We start from the raw sequence: 21,120 nt of genomic DNA, 5'->3' as shown, positions 1-21,120 counted from the left end.
CCATGGCCACTCCCCCACCTTTGTTCTCATAATTCACTTTTCAGCTTCGTTTGAGCTGAGCTATTGTTCAAAGAGGTGAGCCGCACAGGGATTCAAAGACAAAATAAATCGTTACAAGCCTTCATTCCTATTGGATGTACTTCAAATTGTTGCTTTCATTAAATTTATAATAAAATTAATAAACTCTACTGTACAGGTAGAGAGGACCAAACGACATGAATATACAAACAAACTCAAGAGTGCTGAAATACAGTCAATACAGATTTACAAGACAATTAGTACAGGCCAGGCAGACAAGATTACCTCAGGCTAAATGATGGTTCCAGGAATAGGCACACCAGCATTATCTGCATGCTCTGGCTACAGGCTTAGACTGCATTTAGGTTAACCTGTTCGTGCAGACAGTGTGAGAGAGTGTCAGGATTTGTCCTTAACCTGGAGACACTACAGAAACTTCAGCGGTTAAGGACAGTGGGACTGTACACTCACAACACAACGTGAGGTAGTTGGTCCCTAAAAAGCTACATGTATGTGTCCAGGATGTACTGTAAAAGTGTCAATGGTATTATGTTGCTTGTGACAAGCCATTGTAAATTAACATGGTAATGATGTAATGTTGTGGGTTCACTACTGAGAACTACCAACACACTAACATAAATACTCCTCTTACAGTATCAGTCAAATTTCAGTATGATTATATGACTGTCTTGATTTTGTAAATGTACCTTAATTTGTGGTTAATCTATCAGGACTTTATTACATTAATTCAATTTACAATGAATCTCCAGCTCAAACGGAAAAGCAGGGTGATGATACTTACCCTTTGTTTTATTTTAGATGTACCGAAAAACCAAGTGGACAAGAGTAGATTGCTCTTTTGGGCTTCATTGGGAGAAGCAGGGGCATGTCACCCAGTGAAAAGGGACTTCAGGATTACAGCTGCCAAAGACCAAAACCGAGCTTCTTGCCAATCATGTCATCTTGCTGGCAGATCAGTATGCTTGCCAGGAAGTTAGATTTACACGCAGACATTGTGACAGTTTCGCCAAACATCCACTTTGCCAGGAAATGGAATTACTCCACACTAAGGCGTTATATGAGGTAGCTGGTGGAGTCGTTTGGGAAAATTCAGGTCTTGTTTCTCAGATGTCGTTTTTGTAACCAGCATGTTGTTTTTTTTATGATGTTCGTAATCTGAGTAAGCATGTGAACTGTGTTTAGATTAGGGCTGGCTACTTGTGATTAGTGTACACTACTGAAGCTGGTACTTTGTTTTTAGACATTGATTGTGTGTGCGTAGCGTGTGTGTGTGTCTGTTAGTTAAATTCGGGTATACATGTGCTGAGCCATCTGTTCACTGCTTTATCAGTAGTCTTCCAGTGCCGAAGCTTATCTGTGCACGAGAGTAGTGCTGGCCTACTTTAACCTTCTGCTCACTCCCTTTACCTAGTCAAGCACAATAGTTTAATGTTAATCACTGGTCACCAGTTTTCTTTCATTTGTAGTAGTAAATGATACCTTGGAGATATACTAATGCCATTCTTGTTTGTCTTACCAAACACTGTGCAGACTGTTTTGCAAAGTTTGCAAGTTTTTGACTGAGGGGGTTGTTCATGCATACCTAATCAATCTGAAGTAGTCAGCTGTAGCTGTCTTAAACAGGCCCTCTTAAGTCTCATGAGGAGGAAGTCTGAATGCGCTAATTCTCATGTGATGGGATGTGACCAAACACCACATGCAAAATCGTAAAAGACTATCTCTTAAAGATACACGTTAAATTATCTTCATGCAATGCAAATATTGATTATTTGTATTACCGTAATTTCTCGTGTATAATGCACATTTTCTTTCCCCCCCAAAAGTCAATCGTGCGCATTATACATGGATATAAGGGCAAATGGAAAAAAAACTTTAACATTTTATAAATGTATGCCACCATTTAGTGGTTATAAAAAAGATGTACACTTTCATTCCCAAATGCCACTGCCACCTAGAGGTTATGAGAAAGGTGTACACTTTCATTCTAATATGCCACCGCCACCTAGCGGTTATAAAAAAAAAGGTGTAGCTTACACTTCCATTCCAATATGACAGGGGTATGTATGACTGCATATATGTACATCTGTGCTCAAACGTTTACATACCCTGGCAGAATTTGTGAAATATTGTTGTTTTTTTAATATGACTGATGACTGAACCTCAACCATCATTAATTTCTTTATGGTTATGTTTTGTTTAATGATAATGCTTTCCTGAAATGCTTGACTGTTTAATTTGAATCCAATTAAAATAAAATTAAATGTGTTTTGCCTGGTCCTTCATGTTTTCTTTAAAGAATTGTACCCATTTTACAAATTCTGCCTCGGTAATCAAATATATGAGCACAACTGTGTGTTTTCTAATTTACTAAATAAAAGTAGGGCTCTGAATGTCAAAATAAGAGCAAGTAAAAATGTTCAAATAAAGTGCTTAACTTCAGAATAATTCTTTGAAAAAAACTAACAAAATACAGTTCATACTTCATGTTTTGATCATATGGGTACAAGCAAAATCATGCATTGTAAAAATGCATTATACATAGGTAGAATGGTTTTCCATTAATTTTGAGGTCAACTTTGGGGGTGCGTATTATACATGGGTGCACATTATACACGATAAATTACGGTAAATCTTTTCTTGTAAGAGTGGCAAAGCCCTTCAAAGTAACTTGTATAGAGACACTTCAGGTGCCCAAACCTTCAAGTGTCTCGAGCTTGAGACAAATTACCACACTAAGCTCCTTCATCTTAATGTGCTATTTTTCATTGTATACTGTGGGAGAATACAGTATGAAAGCTAGTCAAATGAGTCCTGTTAGGCGGTTGGGTATGTGGCTAATAGGTCAACTAGGATGGGCGGGGCAGCGGGGATGAGAGGAAGGATGAGCAAGAGATTTTTAAAGCCCTGGCGATGGGCAAATGTTTGGCGGGCAGGCTGAGGAGTGTGACGTGCAACACCAGGAGATCAGTGGAAAGCAAAGAAATGGATGTAAATAGACAAAGTCATGTGAGCAAATCATTGGCAGACACTTTGCTGACATCATGGTTTGGGTTTGGGGGGAACAATCCTCAAATCCCTCATGCAATGAGAATAGAGTTCTACAGATAAAAAGAGACCATTTCCAAATCCTAGGTTGTAACTTTGGGACAGTCATTGCCTTTCATATAACAATTTTAAAATATGCAGCACGTTATCTTCACATATAATCTTTGATTTGATTAAGGTTCATACAAGTGGGTATTCATTTCGTGACAGTTGTGAAGTACTGAAACGTGTGTTCAGAGCATAAAGGACTGACATTTGCGTCTATGTGAAATAGGAATGAGAACGTTTTTGTGCTCTCATACTCATAATGATTTATAAACAGGCTGTTCCACAACATTTGTTCGATTATTTTTTTCTGTTGTAACAATTTGACTTGCGAGATCCTTGTTTTTTGGAGTGTAGTAATACTTAGGTAACTGGCACTTGGCTGGCATCCGGTCAGTTAGAATAGACTCACCCATTACCGTAATAATGATTAGAACTATAGAAAATTGATGGATAGGTGATATTTAAAACCCAATATTTGACATTAGACCTTTTCACTATCACATCAGACGTACTTCAGGTTGACAATTGCTCAGGTGGCATCACTAATAACCAAACCAATATATGTCATTTGACCAAGCCAGAGTGATTAAAAAAAACAATAAACAACAGGGAAATGGTTTGAATGATGATTTTAACCTTTCTATCTATCACTGTAGTTTGAATGTCTGAAAAGTCAGTCAAAAAGATGGTATGAGGTAAATTGCTCAGAAGGGAGACAGAGTGCCAGGCGTAATTTACATTTGAACAAGCAAGTTGATTCAAAATGTACACGGTGGAAATTCAGACATAGTCAACATGATTATTGAAGTACCCTGGTGCCTATATTGTTTACAAACCTTATGATATGGTCTATTAGCAGTGGTTTTACAGTTTTTATTTTGCTGCATTATTGATCAAATTAAATACTTTTTATTGACCTTTTTTATTTTTTTGATTGACCAACACTTCAATGTTGCAAACATGTGCCCGTCTGTGGGCTTGAAACACAATGAGAAATTAAGAAGAAAAGAAAAAACTCACATGCATGCTTTCATTCACATTTTGCTTTCGTGTCATTTTCTTACACACTGCCATAAAGCAGTTGTGCATTGCACATAATTCACATTACTATTTAGTAGGACATTTTATGAGAAATTAAGTTCTCTATGGCATCATGATGCATTATTATAACTGGAAAGTTGAGTATCACTGTGTGTATGCTTATACATCCACAACAATGTCCTACCATAAAAAGTAGAAACACACTGCAAGAAAAGCACAGATGCATATGACATACCTAAATAGATTTGTTTTTCCCCATGAAAAAAAAAAAAAAAACTATAAAACTAAACTAAAAATGTCTATCTTTTCTGTAAATTCTCCCTGCCAAACTAACATGCTGCACAAAGAATTAGTTTGGAATGGGAAAGGGACACTTTTATCCTTAAAGCCTCTGGGCATGTGCCCACGTGACTCTGTATACAGTCTGTAAAGAATACAGAATACAGTATATCAGAACAACAGTGTTATGTATGCTATATACTATCATCCACCCAAGTTAGTTCCGAAAATGGTATAAATTAGGTAAAGACTAGCTGAGGAAGGAAAAGCGAGGTAGCATGTGACCTATTTTTCCGTCAACAAGCTTTGAGTTAAGCGATGAATTGCAGCTGGGTACACAAAATATACCACCTGAGTTTCATGCAGATTTCTTTTGCTCGCCTGTTGGTTTGCATGATGTATTACATCATAGGCACTGACAGCAACACAAATACAACTCGCCATGAACCACCAGGGACAGAGACTGTTGTTTGTGCGCCGCCACAGGTGTAGAGAACAAATACTTGTTGTAAACATATTGTATATACATTTTCCCGATGACGTTCAGTGATTTCACTCTACAAAGACACGAAAGTAATTTGCCATTTCAGTCCAACAATTTTAAAAGAGCACAGATTAAACTTGAAACGGGATCGGCGTGGCCAACTGTTACCCCTCGAGCAGGAGATAAATGCGTTTTTACGCTCGATCTCTCATTGCTCCCAGACTCTTTTCCCTCCCACGTCCGTGGAGGTCTCACGCTCACACCAAGAAATGCAGTTGGAAAAAGGATGGTTATCATGCATGAAAATGGCCAACTGTGAGCTTTCTAATTAGTTATTTGGATTGTGCTGTAACTCTAGTGGAAGATGAATGATGACCTTCACAAGAATATGACAAGTTGGTCACTCGCATAGTCACAAAAGTGGTTACGAGTAGCTTTCAGAAAGTTCTTAGGTTCACTGATACGCCTTGTACTTTCCTAAACGCCCTGCCAACCCGCTGCCTCCCACCACTGTGAACGAGCCCAGTGTAGGTCAGAGTGTGTTTGACAGCCGACAGCATCGGGTGCATCAGATCTCTTTGAAACCGAAATAATTTATATAACATCAGATTAAAAACTGTAAGAACAAAACAACAGTATGCAAATAAGTGGATAGGCAGTGATTGTGTGTGTTTGTGCAATTAAGTACATAAGTATATACAGTAAATGAACAGGTCATTTAAATAGACACATTCCTCCATCATGTGATCGGATCGGTGATCGCTTATCGTTTTTTAAACTCGCTGATCGGTCCCAAAAATCCTGATCGTGTAAAGCCTAGAATTTGAATCTTATACAAATACAGCATACAGTAATCCTGCGCTGTATTACACTGCAGTTAATTGTGGATTCAGTGCTTCACAGTTTTTGTTGTTGTGATCAGTGTAGTTATTCAATTGCAAATATTGGCGCAGTTGAACATTATTGACTATTTAATTGTAATGTGGCAGCAATGATTCACTGAAGGTGAAATGGGCTCTTTTAAAAAAGAAACCTTTTTGAGCAATTTCAACTCACACATTTTATATATCAGCAAGAGACAAATTCCTTGTGTATTTTTGACATACTTGACAAATAAAGATGATTCTGATTCTGAACGTGACTGGAATACCACTGATTATCACACAAGGCACAGTCAGGGTTTCATCAAATAAATTCACAAATTCACCAACCTAGCCCGACATATAGCTAATGCACATGCTTATAACAATAAAGACAGGAACAAATGCAAGTAAAGAGCAATGTTTAGCTTGATTTTATACAGCTACAGTACTGTAGTTAAAAAGAGCAGCACAAAGAATTCTTGAAAGCAACAGGGCTTCTGCCGGCCCTATTTCCCATAACGCTTTGTGCTGCTTAGACTGGTTGTTAGAATGAATTGTGCTCAAGAACAGGTGGTACAAAAACGATATGTAAGTGGTGTTACAATCACTTTATGAAACAAACAATTTCCCTGGAAACACAAATTTTCTCTTCTGTCTTCAACTAACTTTCAACCAATGAACATGAGTTCAATCTATGTGTTTCACAAATGTTTTGCATAAAAATATTCAAGTCATCAATGTTATTAAGGCATCTGCTGCCCACGTCTGATGCTTAATTTTGATTTTAATGGTCATAGATGTATAACTGGCTGTTTACATGAGACACACTGAAATCAGATAGCTGGAGCGCTACCCCCAGAGAATGCTGCCTGCCCATATCGCCCATTTCAGAAACTTGATTGAAGACACATTGAGTATTGCAAGTGCTCTATCAAAAGCTCAGTATTTCCTGTTATCACCATTACGAATTTAACAAAAAGAGATACGATGAGCTAAGTATAGTTCAGCAAGTTTACAAACTTATCCACACTGGACGGACCAGATTTTTGACATTTGAAAAATTTATGAACATCCTACAATCAGTCAGGGGCTTTCAATCGCTCCTTCTCGCAACTACAAGTTTGGAAAGAAATAGATTTAATTCAACCAGCATATGCCAAGTTTTAGATGATTTGAATTTGAATATTATCATTTAGTTATCGCCACTATAAAATGCCTACAATGGGCCAGTGAACCACCCCTGATCAAAGTTGATAACTAATGAATTGACTGATGTTTTTTTGTTTTTGTTTTTCTCAGACCAAACACCAAAACAAACCCAAAACTTTACGACATTCTGTGATAGTGGTTATTTATTGAGAAAGAGCAGAAGAATTGGCAGCCTTAATAAGCAGCATACACAATCATGAGGCAATGCCAAGTAATACTGTAGTCAAGCTCTCTGTCATCCTTGCTGAGTCTTGCGTCCCCAAAAGGCTACCAAAAGGTCACAGGTGGCACACTTACTAGTAGTTTGTTGCAGTGTAAAACTGTATCTCATCATGCTGCACTTGGTTCGGTTCCTTTATTGAAGTACATGTGAACGGCAAAATGTTCGAGACCATACACCACACCACTGCAAACATGGAACAGAGACATAAGCTTAAGCAAGACCACGATCCCATTATCCCATAGTTGTCGTCATAACTTCCAGGCATTAGTGATAAGAACTGCCTACCGCAGCCATCTCACAACACTCGGAGCAGTCAGGTTTCTGGGCCCTGTGGCTACCTCGCCAACCTTTTGCCCGTGGATGACCACTCCAGATTTGATGCCCAAGACTGTCTGTGCCTCTCTACAGACAGTGTTGTGTCAAAGTATTTCGTGCACTCTTGAGACATTTGATTGTTTGCAAAAATTTAAATCATCCTCCATTATCAAACCAAATTCCTCACACTCGTTAAGATTTCTCTGTATATTGTGGAAGTTGTGTCATGGAACCATTAAGGTGTATGTATATATATCAAAACGTATGCGTATGTTTTCTTACTTTTGTGTTGTTGTTTTTCTGCTTCTCTGTGTGGGCTCTTGGGCTACCTTACCCAGAGCACAGGTTTTCTAAATCCTATTTTATCAAATGAGCCCTACAGCTCTTGTGAGCTTCAGCGACTGCTGCCTTGGGGGAAGGCTTTGTACCGGAAGATGCTCCTTCGTTGTCCTTTCTTTTTTTTTTTTCTTGCTGTGTTCCTTGCATTCAATATGACATAATGGCAACTCATTACCTGTAATGAGGACATTGTTTGTCGGCTTACCATATGCACATTGATTGGTATAAAGGAGTCTCAGCGGGGCTGACATTTGATTGGAGTATCTTGAAGTAAAAAAGCTTGAATAATTTACACGTGTTTTCATGACTATTTCAATGATGAGTGGCTTAGCTGTCCTCCCTTGTGTCAACAATGACTCTATTGAAGATGTCATGTCTCTTTCAGTAAAAAGGAAGCGTGGGAAGGCCAGCAGGTTGCAGCCAGACCAAGAAAGCAACAGGCAGTAAAAGGAAACTTTCGGCTGCAAAATGCCATGTACTTTGTGAGCTAGACAAAACACAAATGAGCCAAGATCCATATTTAGTGGTCAGTGCTTGCTCATTTGGCTTGACTTCTGCATGCTAATAGCAAGATCAGCATCGGACATCGTCGCTAACAAAGAGGATTACCAGGACATGATCAATTAGCTGTAATTCTATCAGAGGCATCATCCCCCTCACAATCTTTCGATAAGATGAAGTCATTGAGGGTTTAGGACATGGTTTGTGGGGGGAGATGTAACTTAGTTTAGGCTGTAATTTCTTTAGCCGAACTAGAAATAGGCTGTGCATGTACATATTTGTCTTGGTGAGTCTGTTATATCCGGCAGCTGCGTCCAGATGAGCAAACCAGCGCCGTAGCGTCTTGCTTAGTAAGGGTAAACATTTGTTTCACAAACTACAAGCTTTTTGATACTTCACCCCAATAACAATGCCCACTTATGTTAATTTCGTCATGGTTGCGATGTATTCATTTTACTGTGTGTGCGCGCATGTGTGGGTTTGTGTGCGCGTGCGTGATAAAAATTTTTTTAAAGAGAAGCTTTGTTTATAAATCATGTTTGTTTGTCTGTAAAGATGCAAAGACAGTTGAATGCAAAAGGAAAAGAGCATTGGGCAACAATGACTGTTGTCTTGTAAAATACAGTATACTCACAAGCATAAGAAGGTAAAGCTGCTATTTACTACTCATCCATGAGCAACAGTTTACAAACAAGAATTCTTCCCCATTGAAGGTCCAAGATGATGTTACCTTTTAGGTGATGATTCTGTGGGACGTTACGATTAGATAGATAGATAGATAGATAGATAGATAGATAGATAGATAGATAGATAGATAGACAGACAGACAGACAGACAGACAGACAGACAGACAGACAGACAGACCGCTTTGACGGTATCCATTGAAACTGAACTTTACTATCTTTGACAATGTTTTTGAGACAACTATTGTAAAGTATATAATTTTATTATTCATATATTCTGTACTGATTGATTTTTTTTTTTGAAAGTGACAAAAAAAACAGCAACAACAAAGCAGACAAGATTAAACAAATATAATTGAAAATAAATTTCAATTATACATATTCGAAAAGGACTACAAAGAATTAAAACCGATTTACTCCTGTCCTTATCTCTACCTCCTTATAATCCCATATAACTATTACTTAATACAACATCAATATAGTACTCTAGGAATATAATAAGTGAGAAATATTAACATACATCCATATTCCTATTTATATGAATACAATAATACAAATGATTGTATCAGACATATAACTATAGTAATTGTCCCACATAATAATAGTGATATATATTTATACTGTATTGCTACTACTTAATGTACCTTGCAACAGTATCTATCATCTTTTGTGTATGAAGTCGCTGATCAGTTTGTGCCTCCCCCTGCAGTGAGCGTACAGGCACTGGATGTGATGGTGTCACAGAGCAGCATCCAGGTAGCCCGAGGCCAAGCAGCCGTCCTGCCTTGCTCCTTCACCACCAGCGCTGCGCTCAACAACCTCAACATCATCTGGATGGTGATCCCGCTGTCCAATGCCAACCAGCCAGAACAGGTGCACGCACTTACTGTTCACACAACTCGCTCACCCGTCGTAAGGCTGCGCTCAACGCCGTAGCTTTTAAGGGAAATAAAAAATAATAATAATAATAATAAACAGCAAATTACAGGAATGATGCAGAGTACACATAGTCCATCTGCTTGGGGAATAGTTGAGATTATTCTAACTCACTTTCCAATGTAACCTCACTGCATATGCCTCATGTGGATGGCTGCTTTCACCAAGACATCTTTGCAGTCAAAACAGGTACATATGATTCTATTGTTGCTTTTGTAACAAGGTGTGTTCAGATAGAGCCTGAAGAGCATTTCCAAGAGTAGACATACAGTATGTAGTGCACACTCACCAGACACTTTTAGGACCACCGCTCAATCTAATAACATTGGTTTCAAGATACATCAAACTTTACTACTGTACTGAAGAGAGAATTGAATAGCATCACACAGAGATTTCGCTCTAATATATTGTATCGCTTATTAGAGGCAGTTCTCCATTGAACTGCAGGTGTGCCAGGCGTAGTATTCATGGTGGAGTCATTTAGACTCACTTTTGAAGTCCTAAATTCTTACGTGTGCGACACATACACAGTTTTTGGCAAGAATGGCCAGTTCTTATTTGTAATTATTTTCATCGCATTATGCTATATTTATGGCGACTAGTAAAACTGAGATCACATGAACGCAATAAAAAAATGCCCAGGAGTAAAATAATTCCTTTTAGACATTGACTACCATTCGCACGCAACAAATCGCCCCTCAAATTCAATAAAACTAAAGCAATTAGTACAGGCAGATGCAAAGACTAAACTAGTGGCAAAAGATACACGCCACGCAAAAAGAAGTTTGCACCCACAAAGCATGTGATGCATGTGTTAATTCCTTAAAAGTCCTGCAGGCAAAAATATAATCTTGTTATCATGCACAGATTTAAATGTAAATGTAAATTATTACACTTTTTTTCCAGTGAAAAACTGAAAGGACCAGTCAGTATTTGGAGGAGAATTGCTGTTCAGATGTCGTCAAAGTAGCATTTTTATCCTATCGGGTTTTCTTTTCTTTCTTTCTGTTCAACATTAATATATTAAAAAAGAGAGTATGTTTCAAAAGTACATCTTTCCTCAATCAGACTTCACTGATAGTAATATAGTATAGTATTGGATCCCAAGATCTGATTGGCTCATAATGAAAAAAACAAATTCTTATTACAAAGGATTTGCCTTGATAAGTTGTTCATGTATTAACTTAACTTCGTACTATAAACATGGAAAATTGAACTTGTTAGTAATAATGTTCTTAAATGCTATTCATGAAAAAAATCTGTCGCCATATGCTTTATATGAGCCTTGTGACAAATGCGCACCCACCATCCATGCAAAGCTTAAACGTGGACTATTTTATTCAAACCAAATTTGTGCAGACAGAAAATCTCTTTTGGTGCATCTGAACGCACCTTGGGGATAACTTATAAACAAGTTGTAGCAATTAGGTTTTAATAGATGTAGTGGTAGTGGGTGTGTCCTTGCTTTTGAAAAGTCTGTCAAGTAAAGTTAATTGTTGGCTCATTTCACAGAAACAGACTGAAACAGAAGAATAATTTGGTCTTTAACTGTGTTGTGGTGTTAGTTTAAATTCCTGCGCTTCCTTCCAGTAGAGGCACACCTAAAGTCTCCTTTATGTGCTTTTTTTATCACCTACCCTCTCTGACCCTCACCTTAATTTGTCCTTCCCCCTTTCAGGACTTATGTGATTCATTCTTTAAGTTATTTAACATGCAGCTGCAGGCCGTACAAGCTCACCTGCCTCCCCTCGCTTTGAACCTCCGCTGGTCGGCCGTCCAAATAATATGATTATCTTCTGCACTAATTACCTCATACCCACGACAGGCTCTATATAGCAGCTGTTCGCTACACGCAGAATCTCACACACACATACACACCGACGTGCAAACTAGCTTCAGACAGGCTGCTGGTCCAAAGCCCAGCACAGAACTGCAGGCATCCATGCATAGCTTATATATATTTACTGGGTTCACGCGACACGCATAGACACAAACATGCATGCTGAGTGCTCCAGAGACACGTGAAAACAGATCCATGAATTCATACAACCAAAAACTGCAAACGCCACGTCACACTGTTATGTTGTCACTGTGATGTTCAACAAAATGTAGTAAACAGAAAGACTTCATGTCAATATCAGCTGCCATCCAACTGACACAAGATATAGAATACCACAAGATATATGCATTGTCTCATCGTCGCACCTTCACTTTACATTACATAATAATATGTACTTTGGAAGTATAAACACAGGGTAACAACTTTTTAAGTGCACATTGTCGCAAACAAAAGACCCACGCGATGACATGTACACAAGAAGAAACAAGCTCTTTCAGTTCTTTGTGTGAATATGCGTAGGGGGGTGACAGTGCTAGAACAAGGTCATTTTGGAGAAAGTCAATGTCATAAATGATTATAGTTGATGCTAAAAGCCATTAAGAATTACTGAACAGAGCTCTGTACACTTGCACACCCTCACAGCCAGCGTTAGCACTCTAAAAAGTGCTCTTGGACCACTCAGCTGGCGCTCGGTCGTCTCAAATTTGAATACCATGTTCAGATAAAAAGCGACAGTGCTACTTATTGAGCGCTCTCACATGGCAAAAGCACGAGAAACGTCAGCTCCTCCTCACACAGCAAACTTGGCTTCTTTGGTGTTACTTAGACTAATGGTGTTTGTGTGCTTCGCTTGAGGTTATGAGTTTTCATTCTGTCGCGTGTTTGTGTGTTTTTACAGCCACCAATCGACAAGGCTGACTCCCCATTATATTCTATTTTAAGGATTTGATCATCAAATTGATTTTCTGAAACATTGTCGTGATTGGCTTGTGACCACTCTAGGGCCTCTTGCGCAATGTTTGTAATCTTTACTCCAAAAGACTGTTCTGAAACCGAGACATCGGAAATTATGAATATTGAGTTTTATTCATTCTTTTTAGCCAAAGTTTGGGGCTTTCCTGAAATTGTCTGTATCATCTCTTGTACTGACACAAAGAATAAAAACTTAAGAGAACACATCATCCATTTATGACTCTTCAAGTCATTCAGAGTAGTCATTCAATCAGAAAGGTAACGAAATTCTTTCAGGCTCGGATAATTATCAGGAAGCTTTATTTTGGCCCAAAACTTCCTAGTTTAGAGTTAACATTCCTCTGTCATAACAGTGCCTTTAGACTCCTCGCTAGGTTCACTATGAATGTTATGTCATTAAAAAGGGTTTGTGTGTGTGTGTGCATGCGTACATTAGCGGTTGATTTCATTACATATACAGTACACTGATGTGTGACAGATCTTTATTAAAATATGTGATGTGTGAGTTGCTTCTGCGTTGCGATGTTAATTACCCCAGCTCCTGTGTCAATAAATTTAAGAGAGTCTTGAAAGGATATTTTTAGCAGCTGTTAAAATATCAGGCCCAGAAAAGTACAATTGTGCAGTTTGAAGTGAACCGATGCTCTGGTTATATTGAGGTCAGCGATAATCTGTGGTGCAAAAAAAATGATGTTAATCTGTAATAGAGAACATCTGTCAACGTATTTCAGATGATCAGATTCTGATCCTCATCCGAACCTTACAATCCATCAGAGGATGAATCTATGGCATAAGCATTGTAAAAACGTGACAATTGAATTGCCCCACTTGGGATCAACATAAGATTATCTTAATTGCAGTCCCCAGGTCTGAATGATGCTTAGACAAACCACAATCAAACGACTACAGCACAAGAAAATGTTGGAGCACCTACCCCATTCGAAGATGTAATTGATACACAATGGACCATGAATGGTCTTAAAACTATGAAAAAAATTCTAATTGAGGCTTCATTCCTGAATATGTGACGTTATTACTATTTGAATTGTTTCTTTTTATTGTCAATAAACCAGTTTGATAGTGGTGTCTACGTTCCCTTCTCTTAGATATTGTTAACTGTACTGACTTTTGCAAATGTAGGACTTCAAAAGCCTTAGAGACAAATTGGCCAGCCTTGTAGGGAAAGTTGTGAACCTTTTTGCCTATTGGATTTCTGCCTATAATTGGTCATCATGTGATCTGATCTTCATCTAAGTCACAACAATAGACAATCACAGTTTCCTCCACCCTTTAACTGCCTGCCCAAGCAATCAGTAGAGCACATTGAGAAAGCAAATACAGTACAGTAATCGCTTTGAAGTACCATACAGTAGGTGCCTTTGCCATAGATGCCAGCTCAAAAGTAGACAATGTTTTTAAAGGAATGGATGTCTGGTGTGAATTGTGGCCTTAATGTCATGCTACAGTATGTCAATTTGGTTGAAGTCAGGACTGGGACACTCCAGAAGACGTATTTTCTTCTGTTACAGGTATTAAGTTGTTGATTTACTTCTGTCCTTTGGCGTATTGTCCTGTTGGATCACACGCCTTCTGCTAAGCTTCAGTTGACAGACAGATGGTCTTGATGTACTAAACTTTGTAATTCCTTTTTCTGTCAAAGATAGCAATGTGTCCAGGCCCTGAGGTAGAAAAGCAATCCCAAACCATGATGACCACCCCTCTTCAGAGTTTGGATGAGCTTTGCATGATGGTGTGCTGTGTCCATTTTTCGGCACACATTGATTTGCGAGTTCCTTCAAACAGCTCAACTTTGGTTTCATCTGTCCATAAAAATATTCGTATTATAAGTAGTGCTAGAACATCCAGGTGAACTTTTACCAACTTCAAACCAGTAGCAATTATTTTTTTAATAACATCCATTCTTGTGTAATGTTTTACCTATTGTAGATTTATCACCACATATGTTAGCACGTGCCAGAGATTTCGGTATTTAGCCGACGCTATAGGATTCTGATTCACCTCATTCAGCATTGTGCGTTGTGCTCTTGCTGTCATCTTTACAGGACGACATCTCTTGGGGAGAGTATAGCAACTTTGGTGAACTCTCTCGTCATAGACAATAGCTTTAACCACACCTCAAATCTCGTCACATTGATTGGACTCAAGGTTGGATGACTCCGTTTACATGGTGTGAAAACATGAAAACATATACTTGCTTGTGTGGTATTAGTTTAAGCAAACTGTATTTGTCTCTTGTTGTGACTTATATGAAGATCAAATCCCAATTTATTGGGAAATTCAGGTACCGTATTTTCACGACGATAAGGCGCACTTAAAAGTATTACATTTTCTCCAAAATGGACAGGGCGCCTTATAACGCGGCGCGCCTTATGTGTGCACCGAGTTCCAAAATCTGTAAATGTTGTGTGACTTCGATGAGCGCTCCGCTTGACTAACTGGGAGCATTTCCTGCCGACACGCTGCTTATATAGAGGAAGGCGGACGTGACTGAGGACAGCATGCGGACGTTAAAGGGGGAAGGGTGCGTGTGAAAGAGGACGCTAAAGCCACACCCCCAGTAGGTATATAGCGCCGGTATGTGCATTGTGCAAAACAGCATCGGTTTGGCTAAGGACCCCCGAAAATGGGACTTACGAAGAGACACGGTTACGAAGCACAGTTTAAACTGCAAGCTATCAGTTACGCAGAGAAATATGGGAATCGAGCTGCTGGGACAGAATTCAAGATCAACGAATCCATGGTTCGCAAGTGGAGGAAGCAGGAAAACGAGGTTCGCCAAGTCAAGAAGACGAAGCTCCCACTGCCTTTTTAAAAACCTTTTTTTGTTTTAGCGTGCATGCATGCTACCGTATGTTTTAAGCTAGCGTATGTTTTAGCATGCCTGCGCCCAATAATACGGTGCGCCTTATGTATGTGTTAAATACAGAAATAGAGTAGTTCCAAAGGGTTCACATACTTTTTTTGCAACTGTTCATCAAGGTCCATGACTACAAAATGTCAAATAAAATGCAGCTTATGATCAAAGTAAATTAAAGTTGACCATCATCCATCCATCCATCCATTTTCTGAGCCGCTTCTCCTCACTAGGGTCGCGGGCATGCTGGAGCCTATCCCAGCTATCATCGGGCAGGAGGCGGGGTACACCCTGAACTGGTTGCCAGCCAATCGCAGGGCACATACAAACAAACAACCATTCGCACTCACATTCGCACCTACGGGCAATTTAGAGTTGTCAATCAACCTACCATGCATGTTTTTGGGATGTGGGAGGAAACCAGAGTGCCCGGAGAAAACCCACACAGGCACGGGGAGAACATGCAAACTCCACACAGGCGGGGCCGGGGATTGAACCTGGGACATCAGAACTGTGAGGCAGACGCTCTAACCCTTTGAACCACCGTGCCACCGTTGACCATCATTTCAGAAATAAAATTTATGTGGTGCCCGATCCTATACGTGCACAGTATGCTGCGGAAACATGGTTGACAATAAAATAGAGGAGGAACATATGACAAACCTGCAGTTTAAAGTGAGTGAGGGCACATATTGTTGATGTCATGTCTCAGAGGATAGAGAGAGATAACAGTGACGGCTTATGGTTAGAAAATTGAAGGGAGGCTTGTGGGGGTTTAGAGGTTTATTCAGGCTTTATTTAGGCGGTAGCTGTATCTCTCGTGTTCGCAACCAAAAGGTCCTTTGGGTTTCTCAGAAGTAGGCTATAGTCTTCAGAAAATAACTAGTTAGTGCTGCTTTTACAACACATGTGCAATATAACACTTTAGGTTAGCAAGGATGGTTTACTGTTAGGCTGGCAGTGGCATTTCCAGACTTGGGCCAGCAGAGTTCTTTGCGCTGTCCGTCATCTGAATGCCTGTGCTGACCTCTTTTCTGTCAGCACTCAGTGGCCAAGCCAAGCAGGTCACGCGGGAGAATTAGGTGATTTAGACACATACAGTACATGTGATCAACAGACTCACTATAGTGTGTTGTGCTGATTGCCAGCATTTACAACGAGACATTTAATTCATTTTTATCCACTGCTGATTTTTTAAAAAAAGGGTATGAATGCGCAATAAAGAATCCATCCATCCATTTTCTTTACAGCTTATCCTCACCAGGGTCGGGTAGGCGGCGGGGTGCACCCTGAACCGGTCGCCAGCCAATCGCAGGGCATCAATAAAGAATGAATGTGATAAAATGCATCCACAGTTGTCACTTGTTAGCTAATCCTCTGCTCCTTCATGCACACACAAACTGATCGGTGAATTGTGAGGTCAATTGATTGGATCATTTTCAGCCAGCGTCTAGATATTATATCGTCAGGTCATCAGAGTATGAAACAGGATTGCACTCTGTGTCAAAACAGGCAGCAAAAAGACTTGACCGATGCTAGCGGACGCGTGCCGCTGTAACACGTGGGCAAAACCAAGGACAGTTATTTTGCCAAAGCAATCGCAAGATACATTGATATACCATTCCCACGAGTGAATGAATGCACACTGACATGCCGAACCACACAGACATGGAGGAGATGAGGTTGCAGGCTCTCATCACAGCTGAGGAGCTGCCTATTCATCTGCACGTAAGAGGACAAAGCGAGCACACTACACTCAGGAAATTGCAGCCGTGCAATTTACAACCGTTAAGCAGCACTGTGGAGGACAGTAGACACACACACAGAGCTTTCATCAAAACTATCCCTGTCACGCTCACAGACACGTACGCACACACTGAAGCTGGTTGTTTCCCTGGCTTCATCTTTGAACAGTTCAATGAGAACTCTTTTCAGCCAAGTGAAAGGCCCCTCTGATTCCCCTCTGTGTGTGAGTTGATGTGCGCATGTGCACCAACCATGTGTTTGTGTGTGTCCTCTTCATCTTTTGTGAAGGCCCAGCTGAGGGGTGAGAGCTGTTTTGCATGCGGCTCGGCCGCACAAACGAGCTGTTCAATGCCAGTTTGCAATCAGAGCGGGGCTTTTAAAGACCTGAGTTGTTGTTGTTTTTTTTTTCAACATTCTTACATTTAGACCTGTGAGAATGTTCTTTCAACCTTTACCGGGATGTGAACACCAGCTACTGTTCCATGCAACAGATGATTTGTCTGAAGTCCAATGTTTTCAATTATGCATACTATTAAGTGGATGCTTTTATCTTAAGAGCCGTATAGCTTCAAATAAAGCATACTTTTAGTATACTCTTTAGTCACTGAACTTGAAGCGACCACCTATTCAAATAGATTTGTCTGTTTGTTTGTTTGTTTGTTTGTTTTTTCCCAAGAGAGTTGAGGAGTTTTTTCACTCAAAATTTCTTTCTCACATGTCGGACTACCCCACCCATGGGAAAGAAATGGAATTGGCCAATATTTGAAAAGAGAAAGAGGTGGATTTAATAAATGAATTTATTTTAATTTTAGAATTTCTTTGAAGTACTTTTGTTCAGATTTTTTTTTAAGTACTTTTGTTCAGATTTATGTAAAATTGAGCACAGGTGACCAACTCCAGGTCCAATTTTAAGTGGCCTGTGAAACATCCATTTTCCGGACAATTTCTCCTCACTAGTGTGACGGGCATGCCGGAGCCTATCCCAGCTGACTCTGGGCGAGTAATATCCTGAACTGGTCGCCAGCCAATCACAGGGCACATCTAAACCAACACATTCACACCTACGGAGAAATTTAAAGTCTTCAATGAACCTACCACGCATGTTTTTGGGATGTGGGAGGAAACCGGAGTGCCCAGAGAAAACCCACACAGGCACGCAACATAAATATTGCAAATATTATTTTTTTTTACCAATCTCCTTTTTTCAGTAACTTTATTATGCCTGACCTCTGATTTCAAAACTAGTTATCTATCAATTTGTTGTGCATATGTAATAATATGATGAGCCAGTTAAAAAATGTTTACAGTCAAAACGACGTACACCAAAAAACAGAAATACAGAGCAAGCAAAAGGATTTTTAGTATTCCTTTGTCGTCCTTTAACTGGGGTCAATGATTCTAGCTTCAAGTTGATAATTCTTCCTTCATTTCTCTACGCTGCCCCCCTCACCCCCCCTCACCTTTTCGGTGCGGGGTCCCTTCTCCCTTCTCTGCTGTGCCAATCCAGGTGATAATCTACCAGGGCGGCCAGGTGTTCAGCCTCGCAAACCACCTCAATGGTCGTGTGGGGTTTGTGTCCACCATGCCAAGTACAAGTGCCTCCATCTTCATCAACAACACCCAGCTGTCAGACACAGGGACCTACCAGTGTCTGGTGAACAACCTCCCGGACAGAGGGGGGCGCAATATTGGTGTCATTGGGCTCACTGTGCTAGGTAGTTATCCTATTGTTCATCAAAACTAGTTGACATGATTGTTGACATTACTCTTTGGATTAGCAGAATTCAATTCAGTTACATTTGATTACAGTGGACCCCTGCTTGCTCGCGGTTCAGTACCCGCAGATTCACCTATTGGCGTATTTTTTTATTATCATTTTTTTCCATTTTTGTTTTCTTTTTCCTTTTTTGGGGGGGGCGGGGGTGAACCAACCCCAAAACGCTTATTGAATTTCGGGATGATATTTATTGTTTTTTTTTCAATGTTGTTATAATGGCAGTCAATTATCCACAGATTTTCGCTATTTTCTGTCCTGCCATGTCCCTATCCCCCGCGAATAGTGGGGGTTCACTATACATAAATCACATCAAAAGCTAAGTCAAGGTATTTTTAAATGGGACAGCGCTCTTATGCTGTACTTTGAAGAAATTCAAGAAGCCACTAGGTACTATCACACTTCGGCAATAATTGCATGAACAGGAACCAAGGCTGTTAGGCGGCCATCTGCCTCAACCGGTTGGGTTGCGAGAGAATTAAGAGAAAAATGTTACAAATACAAATAGTTCGGGCTATTTGGCTTTCAGGGGAAATTTCAGGGTAAACAAAACTAAAATCCACCATAACCTTTATCGGGAAACTTAATTTGAACTCTATAAACATTTGAATGCCAAAGTCCAACTGTTCAACGTTTCAGTATATTTTTCACAACTCCCAGTCAGACATTCCCAAGGACATCCTTTTCTATGCCTCTCTGTGACTCTTCCAGTCACTTTGGTCAGTCTCATGATTTCGAAATGAGAACAGCATGATGACACGAACTGTTTCATTACCAATTCTAATTGAGCCACGACATTTATTGATTGATTCCTGGATCAAACACCCGTTGTGAATTTTGCCGCTTAGCTCCTTGTGGGAGAATAGTAAGTTATGCAAAAACTACTGAAACATTAAACAGTTGGACACGTGTATTCAAATGTTTCACGAAGGTCAAATCACTTTCACCTATAAATAATGTATTTTAGGTTCCTGCTGAAACTTCACCTTCACTTTTTGTGAGTAGTGTATAGTTTTTCGTATTGTCTTCATCACACAAATAATAATTTTAAGTACCGTCTCATGTATGCACCTGCTGAATGAGCTACTTCACTTTTTACTGACCTATTTTTAAAATCCCAAATAATTTCCTGTCTATGTAAATGTAAAAAAAAAATAATAATAAAAAAAAGATTTGTATTGTAAAGTGATTGACATCTCACCACCCACTCTTTTCATCTGCCAGTGCCCCCTTCGGTGCCAGCATGTCGAATCCAGGGAACGCTGGATGTGGGCAGTGACATCATGCTGTTTTGCAACTCAGATGAAGGTATTCCAACACCGTCCTACTCGTGGGAGAAGCTAGACGCGCTGCCCAAGCTGCCGCACAACGCCATGCAAGGTATTAGAAACAAGCTGGCCATCGGGGTTCCATTTTGCCCCACCTTTGCTGGTAAATGTAACACACACGTCAGGCAGCGCCGACTCCTCCTACAATACCTGGAGATTTCCCTTCTGTGATCCTGCTGAGGGCTGTTGTGTGATTCAAATGAGAATGATGCTTTGTGTGTGTGTGTGTGTGTGTGTGTGAACAAGAATTTGTGGTGTTATGGTAATGTTCAGCCCTTTCTCTCATGCTGACTACCAATTGCTGTAGTTTTCACACTTCATCCAAGAAGCACTTGCATGTGTTAAACTGGATGTTGTCACTAGGCAGCTGGCATTCAGACTCAGAGAGCTTTCGAGTAGCCTTTCCTCTCTTATCCGGCTGTGACCTTTGCGCAGCAGACAGTCTTCATCACCTGTTGCACTGCGTGCTAACACTACCGGTCAAATAAAGGCTCACATACAATGAGGCCCCATGAAGCAAAGGCAATTGAAACTGCACGTGCAAACAAATAAATCATGAAATTCAATTGGACTCTCTTCA

The 21,120-nt window shown here is 39.9% G+C and overlaps 1 protein-coding gene across 5 annotated transcripts in view; it reads left to right on the top strand.

Annotated features, from left to right (window-relative positions):
* Positions 1-21,120, top strand: part of igsf11 (immunoglobulin superfamily member 11) — a 101,679-nt gene that overhangs the window by 75,766 nt on the left and 4,793 nt on the right. For 2 of the 5 annotated variants that reach the window (XM_061782330.1, XM_061782327.1), the window contains 4 exons: positions 9,779-9,942; positions 10,174-10,194; positions 18,946-19,153; positions 20,437-20,592. In XM_061782330.1, the coding sequence (XP_061638314.1) occupies positions 9,779-9,942; positions 10,174-10,194; positions 18,946-19,153; positions 20,437-20,592 (549 nt within the window). Of the gene's footprint in view, positions 1-9,778; positions 10,195-18,945; positions 19,154-20,436; positions 20,593-21,120 lie in introns of those variants that run through there. The other 3 variants (XM_061782331.1, XM_061782328.1, XM_061782332.1) reach the window with 2 other exon arrangements.

The sequence above is a fragment of the Phyllopteryx taeniolatus genome, chromosome 8 (genome assembly GCF_024500385.1).
Source record: "Phyllopteryx taeniolatus isolate TA_2022b chromosome 8, UOR_Ptae_1.2, whole genome shotgun sequence".
In the NCBI taxonomy this organism is placed as follows: Eukaryota; Metazoa; Chordata; class Actinopteri; order Syngnathiformes; family Syngnathidae; genus Phyllopteryx; species Phyllopteryx taeniolatus.
Note: the sequence above shows the minus strand (reverse complement) of the source record. Positions and strands in the feature narration are given on the sequence as shown.